Source organism: Mustela erminea, chromosome 9 (genome assembly GCF_009829155.1).
Source record: "Mustela erminea isolate mMusErm1 chromosome 9, mMusErm1.Pri, whole genome shotgun sequence".
In the NCBI taxonomy this organism is placed as follows: domain Eukaryota; kingdom Metazoa; phylum Chordata; class Mammalia; order Carnivora; family Mustelidae; genus Mustela; species Mustela erminea.
In genome coordinates, this window is record NC_045622.1 from 109,536,715 (window position 1) to 109,552,747 (window position 16,033).

General features: G+C 59.5%; 1 protein-coding gene across 2 annotated transcripts in view; it reads left to right on the top strand.

The window, feature by feature from the left end:
• Positions 1-16,033, top strand: part of LRP5 (LDL receptor related protein 5) — a 97,159-nt gene that overhangs the window by 57,419 nt on the left and 23,707 nt on the right. For both annotated transcript variants that reach the window (XM_032357779.1, XM_032357778.1), the window contains exons 8-12: positions 6,823-7,039; positions 9,115-9,404; positions 10,948-11,174; positions 12,487-12,671; positions 14,732-15,055. In XM_032357779.1, the coding sequence (XP_032213670.1) occupies positions 6,823-7,039; positions 9,115-9,404; positions 10,948-11,174; positions 12,487-12,671; positions 14,732-15,055 (1,243 nt within the window). The remainder of the gene's footprint in view (positions 1-6,822; positions 7,040-9,114; positions 9,405-10,947; positions 11,175-12,486; positions 12,672-14,731; positions 15,056-16,033) is intronic.

Sequence of the window (16,033 nt, forward strand, 5' to 3'; positions counted from 1 at the left end):
TCTGTCCTCGTTTCGTTTTTACGGCCTCTGACCCTGGGCACGCGGACGGACCGCGCTGTGCAGCGTCTGTTGACGGGCATTTGCGTTCTTTCCCCCGTGGCTGCCGCGAGCGAGGCTGTCAAGGGCACCGCGTGCTAGTTTTGTCTGCGCGCCTGTTAGTTCTCCGGGGAGCACCCGGAGGCGCCGAACTGCTGGGCCACGTGGGGGTTTCACGCGTGGTTCACGGACGCGCCGTCAGAGTGCTCCGCCGTGTGCCCTCTCCTCGCTCTCTGTCCTCGGCAGCGCGTGTTCTCTCTGCACAGCCTTCGCCGCTGGAATATTCCACGCCCTTTATCCTGACCGTGGCGGTCCTGCCGGGCGCTCGGGGGTGTCCCTGGCTTTGACGGGCATTTTCCCGACGACGGGCGAAAGGTTGTTTGTCCCCCAAGCGTATTTGGAGGTGTGTGGCCTGGTTCCCACTCGTGGATGAGAAGCTGAGGTCCAGGGGGACGGTACCTTGCTCAAGGTCACGTGGCAAGTGGGTGGGTTTTGGTTTTCCACGTTTAGAACCAATCCTCAGACAAAGCCCTAAGACAGCGTCAGGTTTCCAGACAGAATCTAAATGTTATCCTCTTGGTAACCGCTAAGTAGAAGGGACAGAAGTCAGGAGGCGTGAGGCTGGGGACAGGTAGGAGCGCGGTTTCGAGGGTAACCGACCAAGGAAGACGGTCTGTCATGGTAGCGTGAGGAGAGGGAGGGCCCGGAGTCAGGGACGGAGTCTTCACCTGCACGGGGCCACGCAGGCAGACCAGGAACGCCTGGGCCGAGCGTGTTATCTGTTTGGAGCTAATCCCCGGAGAGTGTGAAGAGAGACGCTACAGAATTAGAATTGGGGAATCTTTGATCAGGCCGACTTGGGAAATGCAGGTGTGTCCGTGTTCTCAAACTACATGCCTGAGGGTCCCTTTCTTTCCCTGCCTTGGCTCCGGTGGCACACACTTTGGGAATGCCGACCCCGGTGGAGCCCGTCACTGCCACTTCGCACATATCCAGGGCTGACCCTAGCTGCGGGGTTTGTGCCGGGCACCCCTCCACCCCTGCCCCGGGGGCGGTGGGGGCGCGCTGCTCACATGCACGGACGTGGAGACCGTCCTCCACGTAAGCAGTGTGTCTTCTCCCCGCAGTGGGGATGCCCCAGGCGAGTGTTGTGCTGGCTTCTCGGACTCTAGCATTCTTTCGGTGGGGACATACCCCAGACACAGGTGTGAACATTTTGGAGGTGGCCCAAGCGTGCTGGGGGCCTTACCTTCACGTCCCTGCCGTGGCCTCTCGGCCCTCGCTCTCGGGTCCCGGAGTGTGCTGCCGAGCCCCTGCGGAGTGCCAGCTCTGTTCCAGGTTCCTGGGCCGGCTCAGTACGTGTGCCCAACAGCTGTTCCTCTGCTGTGCCCCTCGGGACCATGCTTTGGATCAGGCCACAGGCTTCATGCTGACGGTCACGGAGGTTCCCCGGGGCTTTCAGGGGGAACCGCTGAGGGACTAGGGGTGGTGTTTACTTTCCAGTTTCCAGGTGGGAGGGATGGTCCGGGGAGGAATAAACCAGGCTAGGGCAGCAACAGTACATGCTTCTGGCCGTGGTGGCGTTTCCCAGAAATGACGCCCAGTGACAACGGAACGGCCGGGCCAGATGCTAAGGAGCCGGAGTGCTGGCCTCGGGCCTACCTCGCCCAGTTGCCTTTGATGGGGAGGATGGATTTTGTGCAGCCTGGCTGTGTGCTCGGCCTGGCTCTGAACCCAGAGGGAAGGCTCTGGAAGAAAGGAGCTGCAGACAGTGACAAACGGGCTGTCCCTTTGAAGAGGTAATCGGGCTCCTGTGTCCCACCCACCAGGCCCCCGAGAAGGACTTTCTCGGGCAGCTGCGGCTAAACCCTGGATGAACCAGGAGGAGAACAAAGGTCTGGAAGGGCCGGGCTGGTGACGCGGGAATTCATCTGGATGGCATTAATGGCATGTGGATGCGACTTAGGGGACAGGCTGAATTGCGGGCGCATCTGGGCTGCCCTGCAGGTGGGCCCTCCTGCCGGCCTTGTCTGTGACAGCCGTCCTGCACATTGGGTCCAGGCCAGCCCCTTGGCTGGTCCGCTAGCTGCCATCATGACCATTGGGAGTTGCGGGGTGGCTCCCTCCAGGGGGGCTGGCTCAGGCTGCTCACTCTGGGAGGCGCCGGACTTCCCTCCTGCAGGCTGGAGCCATGTGGGGTGGGTGGGGGCTGAGCCCCCGATTCCCCTCTGTGTCCATGGACCTCAGCCTCCACCCTTACCCCTCCCCCAGCTGCCTCTGCTGCGTGTCGCACCCTCCTGGGCTAGGAATTCCCTGGGACACCTCCTAACCCATCTTCCGGAGTCTAGAGCCCTGGGGCCCAGCCCTCCTTAGGACCCCAGCCACGCCCTCAGGACCGGCCTCCCGTGTCCCACGGCCACCGTTGGTTGTGTACTCCCCCCCACCCTGCGGGGCTCCCCACCCTGAAAACACTTGCCCTCCTCCTCCGACCACAGGCCTTAGGTCTCGTGTCACAGGGGTCAGCCGGATTCATAAAAGCCCCTAGGACTTGCTTGCACAACAAGAGAAGCCTGAGCTTCTCTAACCAGTGGCTGCCGCGGCCCTGCCCTTCTCTTTCCGCTCTTGGCAGACGCTGGGCCCTTCCTGCCTCTGTCCCTGCTGCTTGGCAGACACCAGGCTCGTGACGGCCCAGCGTGGACCCCCTTCCCCCCCACCCCGGGCAGCTTTTTCCCTCCTGAGTGCCCTCCGAGTCCACGTGCCCAGCCGCCCCCGGCCCCCTCCCTCAGAAGCCGAGAGTTCCCCCTGCCACATGCCCCAGTCTCCTGCATGGGGACGACTCGCCTTCTCCAGAATGCTGACATCCCGGTTCCCACCTGGAGGCCACGTCTCCCGGCCGGAAGCCACAGCACCTTCGAGACCGGGCCAGTGCTCGTGCTCCGGATTGGCTGCCGGGTCCCCAGCACCATCATCGTCACCGCCTCACTCGTTTGTCAGTCGGTCGCATCTCCCAAAGCAGACAGGAGCTCTCTCTCGGGCCCAGCTTGGGGTCGGCCGTCTCCGTGGGGCCGATGGGCGGGGAGTCAGGACGCACCGGGTCTGTACGGAGAGTGCCTGCTCCCACACTCTCGCCGTGGCTCCCACTGGCCCCTTTCCCACGGCTGCTCAGCAGGTCCCTGGACAGAGCTGCCATCACATCCCCCCCGCCCCCTCTGCACCCCCTGGCGAGCACCTGTCCCTTCCAGGCGTCCAGGGACGCCGCCCCACCGGGAAGCGCAGCAAGGGACAGACCTGTGGCCCGACGGGGCGGACGTTCAGGTGGGAAGATAGACACGGGGGGACGGGACAGCAGCGGCACGTCAGAGGGACATTGAGAGGGGATGGGCGCGGGGGTGGGACGGCGTCCTGGGTCCCCAGACAGCGCCTGAGCTGATTTTCTAGCCGTGTGTGTCCCGAAGCCCTGCCTTCGCGGACGTGTTGTGCAAATCCTGTTGTCTTCTGCTTCCGGAGTAGAGGGAGGAATTCTGCCCCTTAGCAGTGCTGACAGGGACAAAGCGTTCAGACGGCCGGGCACACACCGTGATGCCTGTCCCCCGAGGGTGGTTTCAGCCGATGCTGAGTTGAAGCGGGGACCGGTCCTGCCCCTTTGAAGCCCCGAGTGGTCTTTGTGAAGCTTCGTCCTCGGCTGTTTCCCTCCGGGGTGCTCGGACTCGTGGATGGACCAAGCCGAGGTCTCAGGCCAACCAGGGCTCTTCAGCCTGTCTCTGTAGCAGGGGGTGTCACCTGCGTGTGGCTTGCCGCTGACTTGCTGCCCCGCACCCCAAAATCTGGGCTCTCTGGGGCCCCCTGCTGTCTCACCCTGGCCAGGGCAGTGGGAGCTGGTGGGTCCTGCCCCTGACACCTGCTGTCGGGGCCGGCTCTGGGCCAGAGCACCCGGTCCACACCGCCTGTGGGGCAGGCTGGCAGGTGGGCTGAGAAGAAGTCACGGCTGAGCAGTTACGCATACATCTGTCTCCCTGCCCCCCGGACACGGACTGGGTTGGCAGAGGGGACTTCTGGCACAGCCAAGGTAAATACTCGGGGCGGGGGAGTGACGGCTGCCAGGCCGGGTGGCTGGGTGTCCCTCGTGCCCCCGGGAAGAAGGTAGAACGTGGGGCTTCCGGGCAACTGAGCTGTGTGTGTGTGTGCCCCCAAGTGCGAGTTTAAGATCTTGTTTATTACGTGGAACAAAATAACCAGGGCGGGGCGCCTGGGTGGCTCAGTGGGTTAAGCCTCTGCCTTCAGCTCAGGTCATAATCCCAGAGTCCTGGGATCGAGCCCCGAATCAGGGTCTCTGTTCAGCGGGGACCCTGCTTCCTCCTCTCTCTCTGCCTGCCTCTCTGCCTACTTGTGATCTCTCTGTCAAATGAATAAGTAGAATATTAAAAAAAAAATAACCAGGATGGTTCTAATTTGGGAGGTTACGTCTGACTGTGATGGAGACTCCATCAGAAAACAGGAGTCTTTTTCCCTTGAAACGTACACTTTCAAAGGGTTGGTCTTGACCTCCTGACTCTCAGCAGGTGGCTTTCTGAGCCCACCACTTTGTGGGCCTCCCTGTAGACCCCCCGCAGGTGCTGCCCCTCAGAGCACAGCTGAGGGTGCGCTTCCTTGGGATCTACTTGTCCCACCTCTCTGTGGCCCTCCTGCCTAGACCCGGGCATGGATCATGGAGTTGGCCCTGCTCAAGAGGACAGAAGCCAGAGTTCAGAGAGGGCAGCGCTGGCCCTGGGCACCCTTGGCGTCCGGCATGAACATTCTTGACACAACGTCTTGGTGAAATGTCTAGTTTCCTTTCCTGAAGATCAAGGGCACAGGTGCTCAGCTGTAGACCAGGGCTTAGACTCTACAGCCCAAGGGCCGGATTGACCGTGTCTGAGCCGCTCTCACACGCAGGGCGGTTTTCACACTTGTTTTTTTTTTTTTTTTTTTTAAGATTTCATTTATTTATTTGACAGACAGAGATCACAAGCAGGCAGAGAGGCAGGCAGAGAGAGAAGAAGGGAAGCAGGTTCCCCACTGAGCAGAGAGCCTGATGTGGGGCTCCATCCCAGGACCCTGAGATCATGACCTGAGCTGAAGGCAGAGGCTTTAACCCACTGAGCCACCCAGGCGCCCCGGTTTTCACACTTTTAAATAAATGATCAGGGGGAAGAATCGAAAGAAAAACAGTATTTCTTGATGCGTGAAAATGACACGAAATTCAAATTTCAGTGTCCACAGAGTTGTTTCTCTTTCTTGCGTGCACGATGCTGTGTTGGCGCACACACCGCCTTGCTCACTCACTTACACGCTCTCCGACGGGATGTGTTCCTGAGGGTACCATCTTCCCCTTCTCCCCACCTCACCTCCTCGGCCACGAGCCCAGGATGAGACCCCACCCGCGGGCAAGTTTTGTGCAGAGCGTTCTCTGAGCGCCGGTGCCCAAACCGTTAGGAAGGCTTAGTCCCTCACCTGCCACTTGCTGCTAACCCGCGGGGCCAGCCTGGTGCCCTGGAGATGGGCACAGCAGTTGGTACAACCTGAGCTCCTCCTTCTAGGTGAGGCGGGCAGCACCCCTGCTCCGGGTACAAGGGCGTCCCCCAATCTCGTGTTCTGGCCTGGGGGGCGCCTTGGAGCCCCAGCGGGGAGCCGCTTTCAGGATCCATAGGGGGCCGGACCTCCCACTTCTGTGTGAATTGCCCCAGGTTGGGGGCCCGAGCCTTGTCTTTGTTTAAGTTGTCTGGATGATGTCAGCTGCTCCCCTCAGTTGCAGGTGGAGAAACTGAAGCCCCCGGGGCGTGGGGGCTTGCTGGGCCCCTCCTGGGTGACCTGGCAGTTTTGTCCCCGTGCTGTCCTATGGCAGACGGACCCAAGTCTCTTCTGTTCAGCGTGAATCTGATCTGTCTTCTGTTCTCACCACCTGCAAAAGAGAGTGTTTGTCGCTTTTCTGCAGAGCTGGAAACACAATCTGGCTGCAGGGGGTCTGCTGGAACTTGTTGTGTCGCTTTCATCCTGGCCCAAGAGCCGGAGAAGCTCGATGTTGTGTTTTATCGAGTCTTGCTTTCAACATCAGCGGCTACAGGATCATCTGTCACCGGAATCCCATCTTACCCCATTTGTGTGTTTCCGTCGGTTAAGGCGTTTTTATGTCTGACAGCAGTTTTTTCCTTTGTGGCTTTTGTGGTTAATGCTTTTTATCAGCACTGGTTCTTCAAGAGAAAGAGCTAGCTTTCACAGCTCAGAGTAAAGGGCCAGTCGTGTGGGGTGGTTGAAAAGCATCTGAGAGTTACGGGCTCAGACTCAGGGCCAGAAGGGCCCTCCGAGGTCATCTGGGCCTGACCAAGCAAGACATGGGTCCATAGACCAGTGCGCGGTCTTGCCCAGGGCCCCGGGCGTGTTAGTAATGCAGCCTCTGGAAGCTCACGTCCGCGTCGAGCCTGTGATCTGACACCTTCCTGGCCGGCAGACTGCCCCGGTTGCTATCAGAGCCTGCCCCGGTCTGAGCCCTGCTGAGCACAGCTGTCTGCCTCGCCTGGCCCTCTCAGTGCCGTGTCCGTACCCAGGCAGGGGAGGCTGCGGGGAGAGCCCTGAGCCAGCCCCACCACTGAAAATGTCATTCGTCTAGCTCTGCCGGGAGCCACGGCCCCTGGCGTCATAGCATGGCCTCGCGGGGTGCAGGCAGAACGGAGCCCCCTAGGCATTGGGCCTGTCCCCGTTCCGGCCGCTCAGGCCCGAGGCCGGTTCATACCTGTGTCTGCCGTCCCGCAGGTGATCAACGTTGACGGGACAAAGAGGCGGACACTCCTGGAAGACAAGCTCCCCCACATTTTCGGGTTCACGCTGCTGGGGGACTTCATCTACTGGACCGACTGGCAGCGTCGCAGCATCGAGCGCGTGCACAAGGTCAAGGCCAGCCGGGACGTCATCATCGACCAGCTGCCCGACCTGATGGGGCTGAAGGCCGTGAACGTGGCCAAGGCTGTCGGTGAGTCGCTCAGCCTCCAGCCGCGAGTGAGCCAAGCTGGGCGGCACCAGGAAGAAGCCGTGGGCTCGCGGCTGCCCTTCGGTCCACGGGCGCCCACCGGGATGGGCAGGGCAGGGTATGTGAGAGCTGGTGGAGGACAGCTGGCAAGGGGCGCGGTGTCTCCGCCGGGGGTATTGACTAGGTCGCGGTTGTGGACGGGCGCTGTTGGCGCAGTTGTTGCAGTCACGGCGGATGTGTGCCAAGTGTCTGCTGTGCGCTGGGCTCTGGCCGAGTGCCGCAATGCCCGGAGCCACCCCGTACACTAATGCCAGTGTTGCTCCGTTTGCCCTGTTAAGGAGGAGGGACGCATGGCCACGTTGCTGGTGTGGCCAAGCTCGGGACTCACTCTGGGTCTGCCTCAACCTTGTCACTGGGGTGGGCTGTGATGGCTGTCCAGTGTGGCCAGGCTGGACCTTCAGATGCACACCTTGTTTTTTGTTTTTTTTTTTTAAGATTTTATTTATTCATTTGAGAGAGCATGAGGCGGGGTGGGGGGCAAAGAGGGAGAGGGACTGGCAGACTCCCTGCTGAGCAGGGTCGGGGCTTGATCCCAGGACCCCCAGATCATGACCAGAGCGAAAGTCAGATCCTTAACTGACAGGGCCACCCAGGCGCCCCAAACAGCTTTTATCTGAAAACCAGGATCTGCAAAAAACTCACTTAACACTTAAAAAGCTGTGCAAAGGCCCGGAGGTGATTTGTCTCCTTCTGAAAACGATTCCAAATGCGGGTCATTAGGCTACACAGGAGAGAGAGTAGGATCCAGGTGTGGTGGGGGCGGGGCTCTGTGCCCAGCGGGGGGGCCTCTGCCCCTGCTGCAGCACCTGCACGTCGGAGGGGCTCTATGGACCTCTGCTGGAGGAACGAACGAATGGATAAATGAATGAACGGGCAGAGGAGATCCTGGGCTTGGCCTCCGGTAGCTCCCAGCCTCCCTGTCCAGCAGCTGAGACCCTCCGTAGCGCTACTCCAGGCAGCGGCTGTCGCTGGGGTGGTGGGGATGCCTGGCTTTAACACACAGGGGAGGTCACTTGAACTTGGAATTGAGGGAGCAGGTGGGGGCAGGGTGGGCCAGGCCAAGGGGCAGCTGTGCAAAGGCCCGGAGGTGAGGCCTTAGCCGTCCAGCGACCCGGGTTCCTGACAGAGAGGCGATGGGACCGGTAAGCTCCGTTTCGCCGTCACCCTTTAGAACCCGCGGATTATCTCCCGTGGAAGGTGAGCCCCTGCGCGAGCTCAGCGATACACGAAAGAGAACCCAGCGGGTCAGAACAAAGATGCGTCCATCGGGCGTGCTTTCAAGTTGAGAGACTGGGTTCATCTCTCTGTCTCCTCTTAGAACTTTCTGAGAGAGATGGGGAAAAGGGAAAAGGATTCTTCTTTTAGCTAAAACACTTAACTCTACGTTAAAGCCACTTTCAACAGCGCCTCAGTAGCTAACGGAGAGGAACAGGGGGGCCAAAACAAACGAGTTTTCTGAGTTTTCTGCTTCAGTGAGGAGAAGACCCCTTTGGCGCTCCTGGGCAAGTCTGAGTGTGTGAGGCGTCGGCGTCCGGGGGGCCACCGGGGCAGTCAGTCCGACCAGCAGGCCCGGAGTCCAGGTCCGGGTGCATGCGTGTGTGCGTGTGTGTGCGTATGCGCGCGTGTGTGCATATGAGTTACCCCCTCACGTGGCGGTCTTACACCCGTGCCCCTTCCTGCCCGTGTCACCTTCACCAGCCTCCCTGGGCTTCACTCTCCATGACTAGAAAACGAGTGGGAGTGGCTCCCGCCTCCCCGGCTGCTGGGCGGACGGACGGACAGACGGACCGAGTTCAGAGGCACTGGGTCACCCCGGGCGCAGAGCCAGCCACGTTGACATCGTTAGCGTCCCTTCCCTGTAGCGGGGGAGGACCTCCGTTTCCGTCATCCCCGCCCCCCCCACCCCGCCCGGTGTCCCCACGTGCGGTCTGGCTGGGACACAGCCCCGTGTGACCACGGAGCCACGCACGCCTCTGTCTGCGGGGCTGCCGGGTCCAGAGCCGCTGTGCTTGTTCCAGGAACCAACGCGTGTGCGGACGGGAACGGGGGCTGCAGCCACCTGTGCTTCTTCACGCCTCACGCCGCCAAGTGCGGCTGCCCCATCGGCCTGGAGCTGCTGAGCGACCTGAAGACCTGCATCGTCCCCGAGGCCTTCCTGGTGTTCACCAGCCGAGCCGCCATCCACAGGATCTCCCTGGAGACCAACAACAACGACGTGGCCATCCCGCTGACGGGCGTCAAGGAGGCCTCGGCGCTGGACTTCGACGTGTCCAACAATCACATCTACTGGACAGACGTCAGCCTGAAGGTATGGTCCGCGAGGTGGCCTCCGTCGGCGCCGTCTTGAAGCCTTTCGTGGTCTTTTCGGAAGAGCTGTAATATTTAGGGGCGCCTGTGGCTCAGTCGGTCAGCGGTCCGACTCTCAATCTCAGCCCAGGTCTTGATCTCGGGGTCGTGAGTTCAAGCCCCGTGTTGGGCTCCGTGCTGGGCGTGGAGCCTACTTGAAAAAAAAAAGCTGTAATATTTATAGTAACGTGATCTACGACCATAAAGTCTGAGCAAACTGTTTTAATAAACGAACACAAACGATTATCACAAGCAGATCCCCTAGACACAAATGGGCTTTTCTGGAGCGATTGTGGATCTGTGAGTCGTTTCGTTGTAAGTTGACACTGTCTTTGGCTTCGCTCCCTCAGCAGTGCCCACCTGCTTAGCAAATACTGTCTCTATGCACGGCGCGAATACACGGGGATACACAGAAGGGCCCTTTCTTCTTGTAAAGCAGGGTTCTGCAACCTAGCTCGCGGGCTGACTCCCTGGTTGAGTAAATAAAGTTTTATTGGAACATAGTGATGCCCATTTGTCTATGGCTTGTCCGCGCCTGCACTTGTATAGTGGCCCCAGAGCTGTGTGGCCCTCAGAGCCGCATATTTACTGTGTGCCCCTTTATGGAGAAGTGTGCCAGGCCCTGTTCTGCCCCGGACAGCCGAACTCCGTGATCTTATTCTCCCGATGGTGTTGCACATCTCTTTGAGATTTTTCTGATTCTGAAAGTCATGGGAGCTCACTGAAGAAAGAGGGCAGGAGAGAGAAAAGGATAACAAAGAAAGTAAAAATAAAATAAAAATAAAAATCCCTCATCTCCCCACGGCTGACGTTTCCAGGGAGCTCCTGATGTCAGTGCTGCTCACGGTCCCCGTCAGGAGCGCTAGAGGGTTCTGTGTCCTGGTGTCTTTCACTTAACAATTTAAGAGTTCGGGCCGCCTGGGTGGCTCAGTCGTTGAATGTCTGCCTTGGGCTCAGGTCATGATCCCCGTGTCCTGTGATCAAGCCCCGCATCGGGCTCCCTGCTCAGTGGGAAGCCTGCTTCTCCCTGTCCCTTTCCCCCTGCTTGTGTTCCCTCTCTCGCTGTCTCTCTCTCTCTCCATGTCAAATAAATAAAATCTTAAAAAAATATATGTATGAGGTAACTGATATGCTGCTAGGAACTCTTTAGATGAGGGACGTAGTCTCCACAGATACTCCCTATTTTACGTAACCGGTTTCCTTCTTTTAAACGTGTTAGCTTCCAGCCTCTCTGTGGTTTCCATGACTCCTCATCTTTTGCATTTTTTATTAGTTTCCTGGGACAAAACTTCATGGAATTTAAATACTATCAAATCTTTTTTTCCCCTAAAAATGTAGTATTTTGCTACATTTCAAGCGTTTATTGAAAAACCCTTGCACGTTGGCGATCGGGTGCGCGACGCGGTCAGTAGCTGCTCTGGGTGGCCGGGGGTCCACCTCGTGGTCCGAGGTCTGGGGGAAGGCCGGTTCCTAACCCGCGGCCGTTGCCTCCTCCCCTGCTACAGACCATCAGCCGAGCGTTCATGAACGGGAGCTCCGTGGAGCACGTGATCGAGTTCGGCCTCGACTACCCGGAAGGCATGGCCGTCGACTGGGTGGGCAAGAACCTCTACTGGGCGGACACTGGGACCAACAGGATCGAAGTGGCCCGGTTGGACGGACAGTTCCGGCAGGTCCTCGTGTGGAGGGACCTGGACAACCCGAGGTCACTGGCCCTGGACCCCACCAAAGGGTAAGAGCCATTTTTGCCCACCATGGATGTCCCCCTCGCCCCGCCGCTTCCGTACATCAGCCCGCGCGTGATGACCGTAGCCCGGGGGCGGTGGCTGCCCAGCGGGCCCTCGTGTGACGGCAGTCCCAAGCGTGGCTGGCTTTGAGGCGGCTGGGGCCAGCAGGACCCGTGGAGGTCTCTAGTTTATTTCACAGAGGGGAAACTGAGGCCCAGAGCAGCAGGGAGGAAGGGGGGATGCTTGTCTCAGTGCGGCATCTGGGGGGTGGAGGGCCTCCAAGGGGCAAGTGTCTCTGTCCCTGAATTTCCAGAGGGGGAAACGGAGCCGCAGAGAAGCTGAGCGACTCACTGAGCGTCCTGTAAGCAGGGAGGGTAGAGCTGGGCTCCTTCCCTTGCCCTGTGTTGCTGGCTCTGAAGGCCCTGGACCCTGGCGAGCTCAGAAGGGGCTCCTTGCTGGACCCCCCAGGCAGGGTCCCACCTGCCTCACCAGGCACCTGCTCTTTTTGACCTGGCAGGAGCCTCGAGGCCCTGGGCACGGGGGCCGCGGGGGCCAGGGTTGAGCCTCCCTGTGCGCCACAGTCTTCTGTGCTGCAGACCCGGGCTTGCCCCCCAGTGCATCAGAGCTGTGTCCGCCATACCCCAAGCGCTGCCTGTCGCACGCGGTTAGGGAAGGAGAGACTGCAGGATGCCCGAGCAGAGAGAAGGGCCCAGTTGTAGCCGAAGGGCGAGTAAGACGCACACGGTTCTGGAACGGGGGCTCCTTCTGTAGAGCTGCTAAAGAAGGAGGGAGGTGGACCCTTTGGAGGCAGGAAAAGCCGCGTTTGGATCCTGGCCCCGTAGTGCCTGCTGGGCTCCGATTCGTCCTCTGTCCTCTGTCCCCCTTTTGAGTAAGGGGACAGTGTGTCCTGACTCGCCCACATTCATCCTGGCTTCCCCGGTCACCCTGGTGTCCTGTCCAGCTTAATTAGCATTTGTCTCTGACAAGAGTGTCTTCCCGGAGTTCTAGTACAAGGTCACCCCATCTGTGCCCCCAGTCTGGGTCTGTAAACGGATGTGTTTGCCCTTACCCTGCAGGTGAGCGCTGTGGGAGTTCAGGAGGCAGGAGGCAGCCCGGTGACGGCACCTGGGGGGACAGTGGGGTCGTAGGCGGCTCCCAGGGTGTTACCCTTCTCCCGCTTCCTGGAGGGATGTCCCCGATGTGGCTTTCTCCAGGATGGAGAGGGCCTCGCCGAGGGGACGGTGGTGGTTGTGTCCCCCTGCCTTGCCGTGAGGGTGGACGCGCCTGAGCCCGCCCTGGCCTCCCTGTGTCTTCCAGCTACATCTACTGGACTGAGTGGGGGGGGAAACCCAGGATTGTGCGGGCCTTCATGGACGGGACCAACTGCATGACGCTGGTGGACAAGGTGGGTCGGGCCAACGACCTCACCATCGACTACGCGGACCAGCGTCTCTACTGGACCGACCTGGACACCAACATGATCGAGTCGTCCGACATGCTGGGTGAGGGCCAGGTGGGGTCCTGCTGGGCGGAGGCATCCCTGGGCGGCGGGGGGACCGACTCCCTCTCCACCCCCAGTGCACTGTTCCTTCTGGCCTGCGAGCCGCTAAGCCCCACCGGAGATGTGGACCTAGCCCCGGCTGCTCCTCCAGCTTTGTCTTCTGGGGCTTGTCCCTTTCCTCCTGGTGCCATTGCTGTAGGCATGTCTGCAGAGGCCCTGGGGACAGCCGTTTCCTGCACACCTACTAAGAACCAGGGCCCAGCGAAGCTTTGTGCTGGGACTCTAACATGGTGTAGGTTTTCACTGATGGGGAAACTGAGGCCCAGGGAGGTGCCAGGATTTCCCTGAGGTCGCGGAGTGCTGCCCAGATTCCGTCACCGTCTGACCCGGGGCACCTACTCTGTGCAGGCCATTACTCTCGGATTCACTCATAGGTCACATACGAGAGGCCACTCATGGACCCCACATCCTGGGATCAGGTGAAAAAAAAAAATACCTCATTCCAGGTACCCCACCATTGGGGGCAGGACATGCAAATCTAGGCTGTACCACCGTAGGGAGCAGCTATGTTAGCTCTTATGTACCCAAGTGATAAGGCGGCCCCATGCGATGGAGAGAATTTGATTTTCTGATCCCCGCTGCCCCCTGTGATGGGCCTGGTTGTACCCATTTTACGGTAAGAAAACAGAGGCATGGGCCGGCTGGATAGCTTGTCCCGGGTACTGTGTGAGCAGAGCCAGGCTGGAACTCCAGTGTCCTGGCTTCTGCTCGGGGCAGGCCGTACCCGCCCTGCACGCTGCCTGTCTGGGTTTCTGAGTCCGCTGGCGAGGTTGGAATGTGTCTTTGAGCCACGCCAGCCACCCGCAGTGATTTTATGAGAGGCCAATGCCTGAGGAGGAAGCCATCCCTGAATGGCGGTGGTTGCGGGAAGTAACGATGCTCACCGATGGCCCCAGAGGGAAGACGCACTGGGGGGAATCAGCACCAGAAACTTCCACGGCCCTGCCTGCGTGCAGAAGGCCACGTGCTATGGGCCTGGCTGTCACTTTGCCCTAGCACGCTCTCCGTTTAATGCCGCAGACATTTACACACCGGGGGCCTCCCTCTGTCGGTGCGGCCTCAGCCACGGTCCTTAACCCTCCTGGGCCCTCGGTTCCCCAACACGGACGGCACCGCCTCACGCAGCTGCCGTGGGAGACCTGGGTGAAAGCACGTCTCACCGAGGGTGGCCGGCGGGAGCGCGGGGCCCAGGGGCGCGTGCAGGAGGAGCCTGTGTTTCATGGAAGCACTCGGGAGCGTCTGTATATAATAACGGGCTTGTTTTTGATGGCAAAATAATTGACATAGGGCATTTCTGAAAACACAGAAATACAGGGAGAGAAAGTAATTATTCATAATTTTCACCACCCCATGATAATCAATATTGCTGTGTCAGCATTTTTTCCCTAGTCTCAAAATTTTTCATTCCTTTTTTTTTAAGGTTTTAAATAATCTCTACCCCCAGTAGGGGACTCAAACTCATGACCTTCAAGAGTTGCATGCTCCAAGGACAAAGCTAGCAGGGCCCCCCATTTAATTAATTTTTTAAAAAAGTTTTTTAAAAGATTTATTGATTTATTTGAGAGCGAGAGAATGCACGTGCTCGAGCCTGGGGAGGGGCAGAGGGACCGGGAGATTCTCAAGCAGACCTCCTGCTGAGCAGGGAGCCCGACACGGGGCTCGATCCCAGGACTCCAGGATTATGACCTGAGCTGAAGGCAGACACTCCACCAACTGAGCCCCCAGGTGCCCCGTCCGCTCTACTAGTGATGGGCGCCCGGGTTGTCTCCCAGTTGTGGCTCTGCACACGTTGTAGTCTGTGTCACTGGAGTGACAGCACGTGCGTTTCCGCTGTGGTGAGGATGGATGTGCCTGGGCCCAGGGTAGGTGGCCTCCAGCTGCCGTCACCTCTGCATCTTTCCAAAGTAGGGGAACGCAGGTTCCCGGGCAGCCTTGAACCGGTCGACCCTGCGTGGAGGCCCGGCCGTGTGTCGCTGATGCCGCAGGCGTGTGTCCACGCAGGTCAGGAGCGCGTTGTGATCGCGGACGACCTTCCGCACCCCTTCGGCCTGACGCAGTACAGCGATTACATCTACTGGACCGACTGGAACCTGCACAGCATCGAGAGGGCCGACAAGACCAGCGGCCGGAACCGCACCCTCATCCAGGGCCACCTGGACTTCGTGATGGACATCCTGGTGTTTCACTCCTCCCGCCAGGATGGCCTCAACGACTGCATGCACAACAACGGGCAGTGCGGGCAGCTGTGCCTCGCCGTCCCCGGCGGCCACCGCTGTGGCTGTGCCTCACACTACACCCTGGACCCCAGCAGCCGCAACTGCAGCCGTGAGTGCCTCGCTGGGCCCCCGCACCCCCACCCTGTGGTAGGTCAGGCTGGCTCTGGGGGTGGAGGCGCAAAGGAGCCTCTTCTCTGGAGGTACCTTGGCGTCCATGGATGGTTGAGTGGGCTGTGCACTGCATAAGCCGCGTGGTATCTGGAGGCCTAGGCCCGGTGCTGTGAGGGAGTGCTCTCCCCATTGACTGGATTTTATATCCAGAGATCCCCCTGTGGGCTGTCGCAGCTGAGGGCTTGGCCCGTGCATTCGTGTCTTGATGAGGCAACAGGTCCTCTGCTCAGCTGGGGCCTCTCTACTTTTGTGCTCCCTTTGGTCCTACAGTCCCTGTCCCCTGGGGGCCATCACCTTGAAGAGTCCAAGAAAGCTGCAGGTAACCCACTGGTGGGGATGCCTGTGACTTGAGTCTCTGCCCTTGGGGCTGGCAGACCTGGGGCCATGATTTAGTTTCAAATCACCCAACTGTAATTCTCAGACAGTGGCTTGAACTGTCAGCCTCTTACACATGCTCGGCTGTGCCATTCCTGCGCGTAGGCTGTTTGACTCATGACACGCCCCTAAAGTGTCCCTTCCCGTGTCAAGGTCACTGCGTACAGTTTCAGCGGTTCCCATGAGCACAGGTAGGCACGAGGCATGTGATAGAGCTATCCAAGCATTAAGTACATTTTTGGGGGGCGTTTGATATTTACTATTGTCCTTCTTCTCTCGGAGTCTTGATCACTTAAAAATGCTCTCCATTGCAAAATAGCTCATGCATTTAGGAAATTCTGCAACAGCAGAGACACACAGAACATGGAAAGGAGAATTGCCGTAGTCCGCCCCCCGCCCCCGGAAGCCACTTTATGTCCTTCCAGTGCTCTCCCCTGCGGCTCCTAGTAGGTGCATATGCAAACGCGCCTCTCACGGGGGAGCGGAGCGCCGTCCCTCCCTGCCCCGTCTTCGGCTCCGGACGCTGACGTGCGGCCCCTGG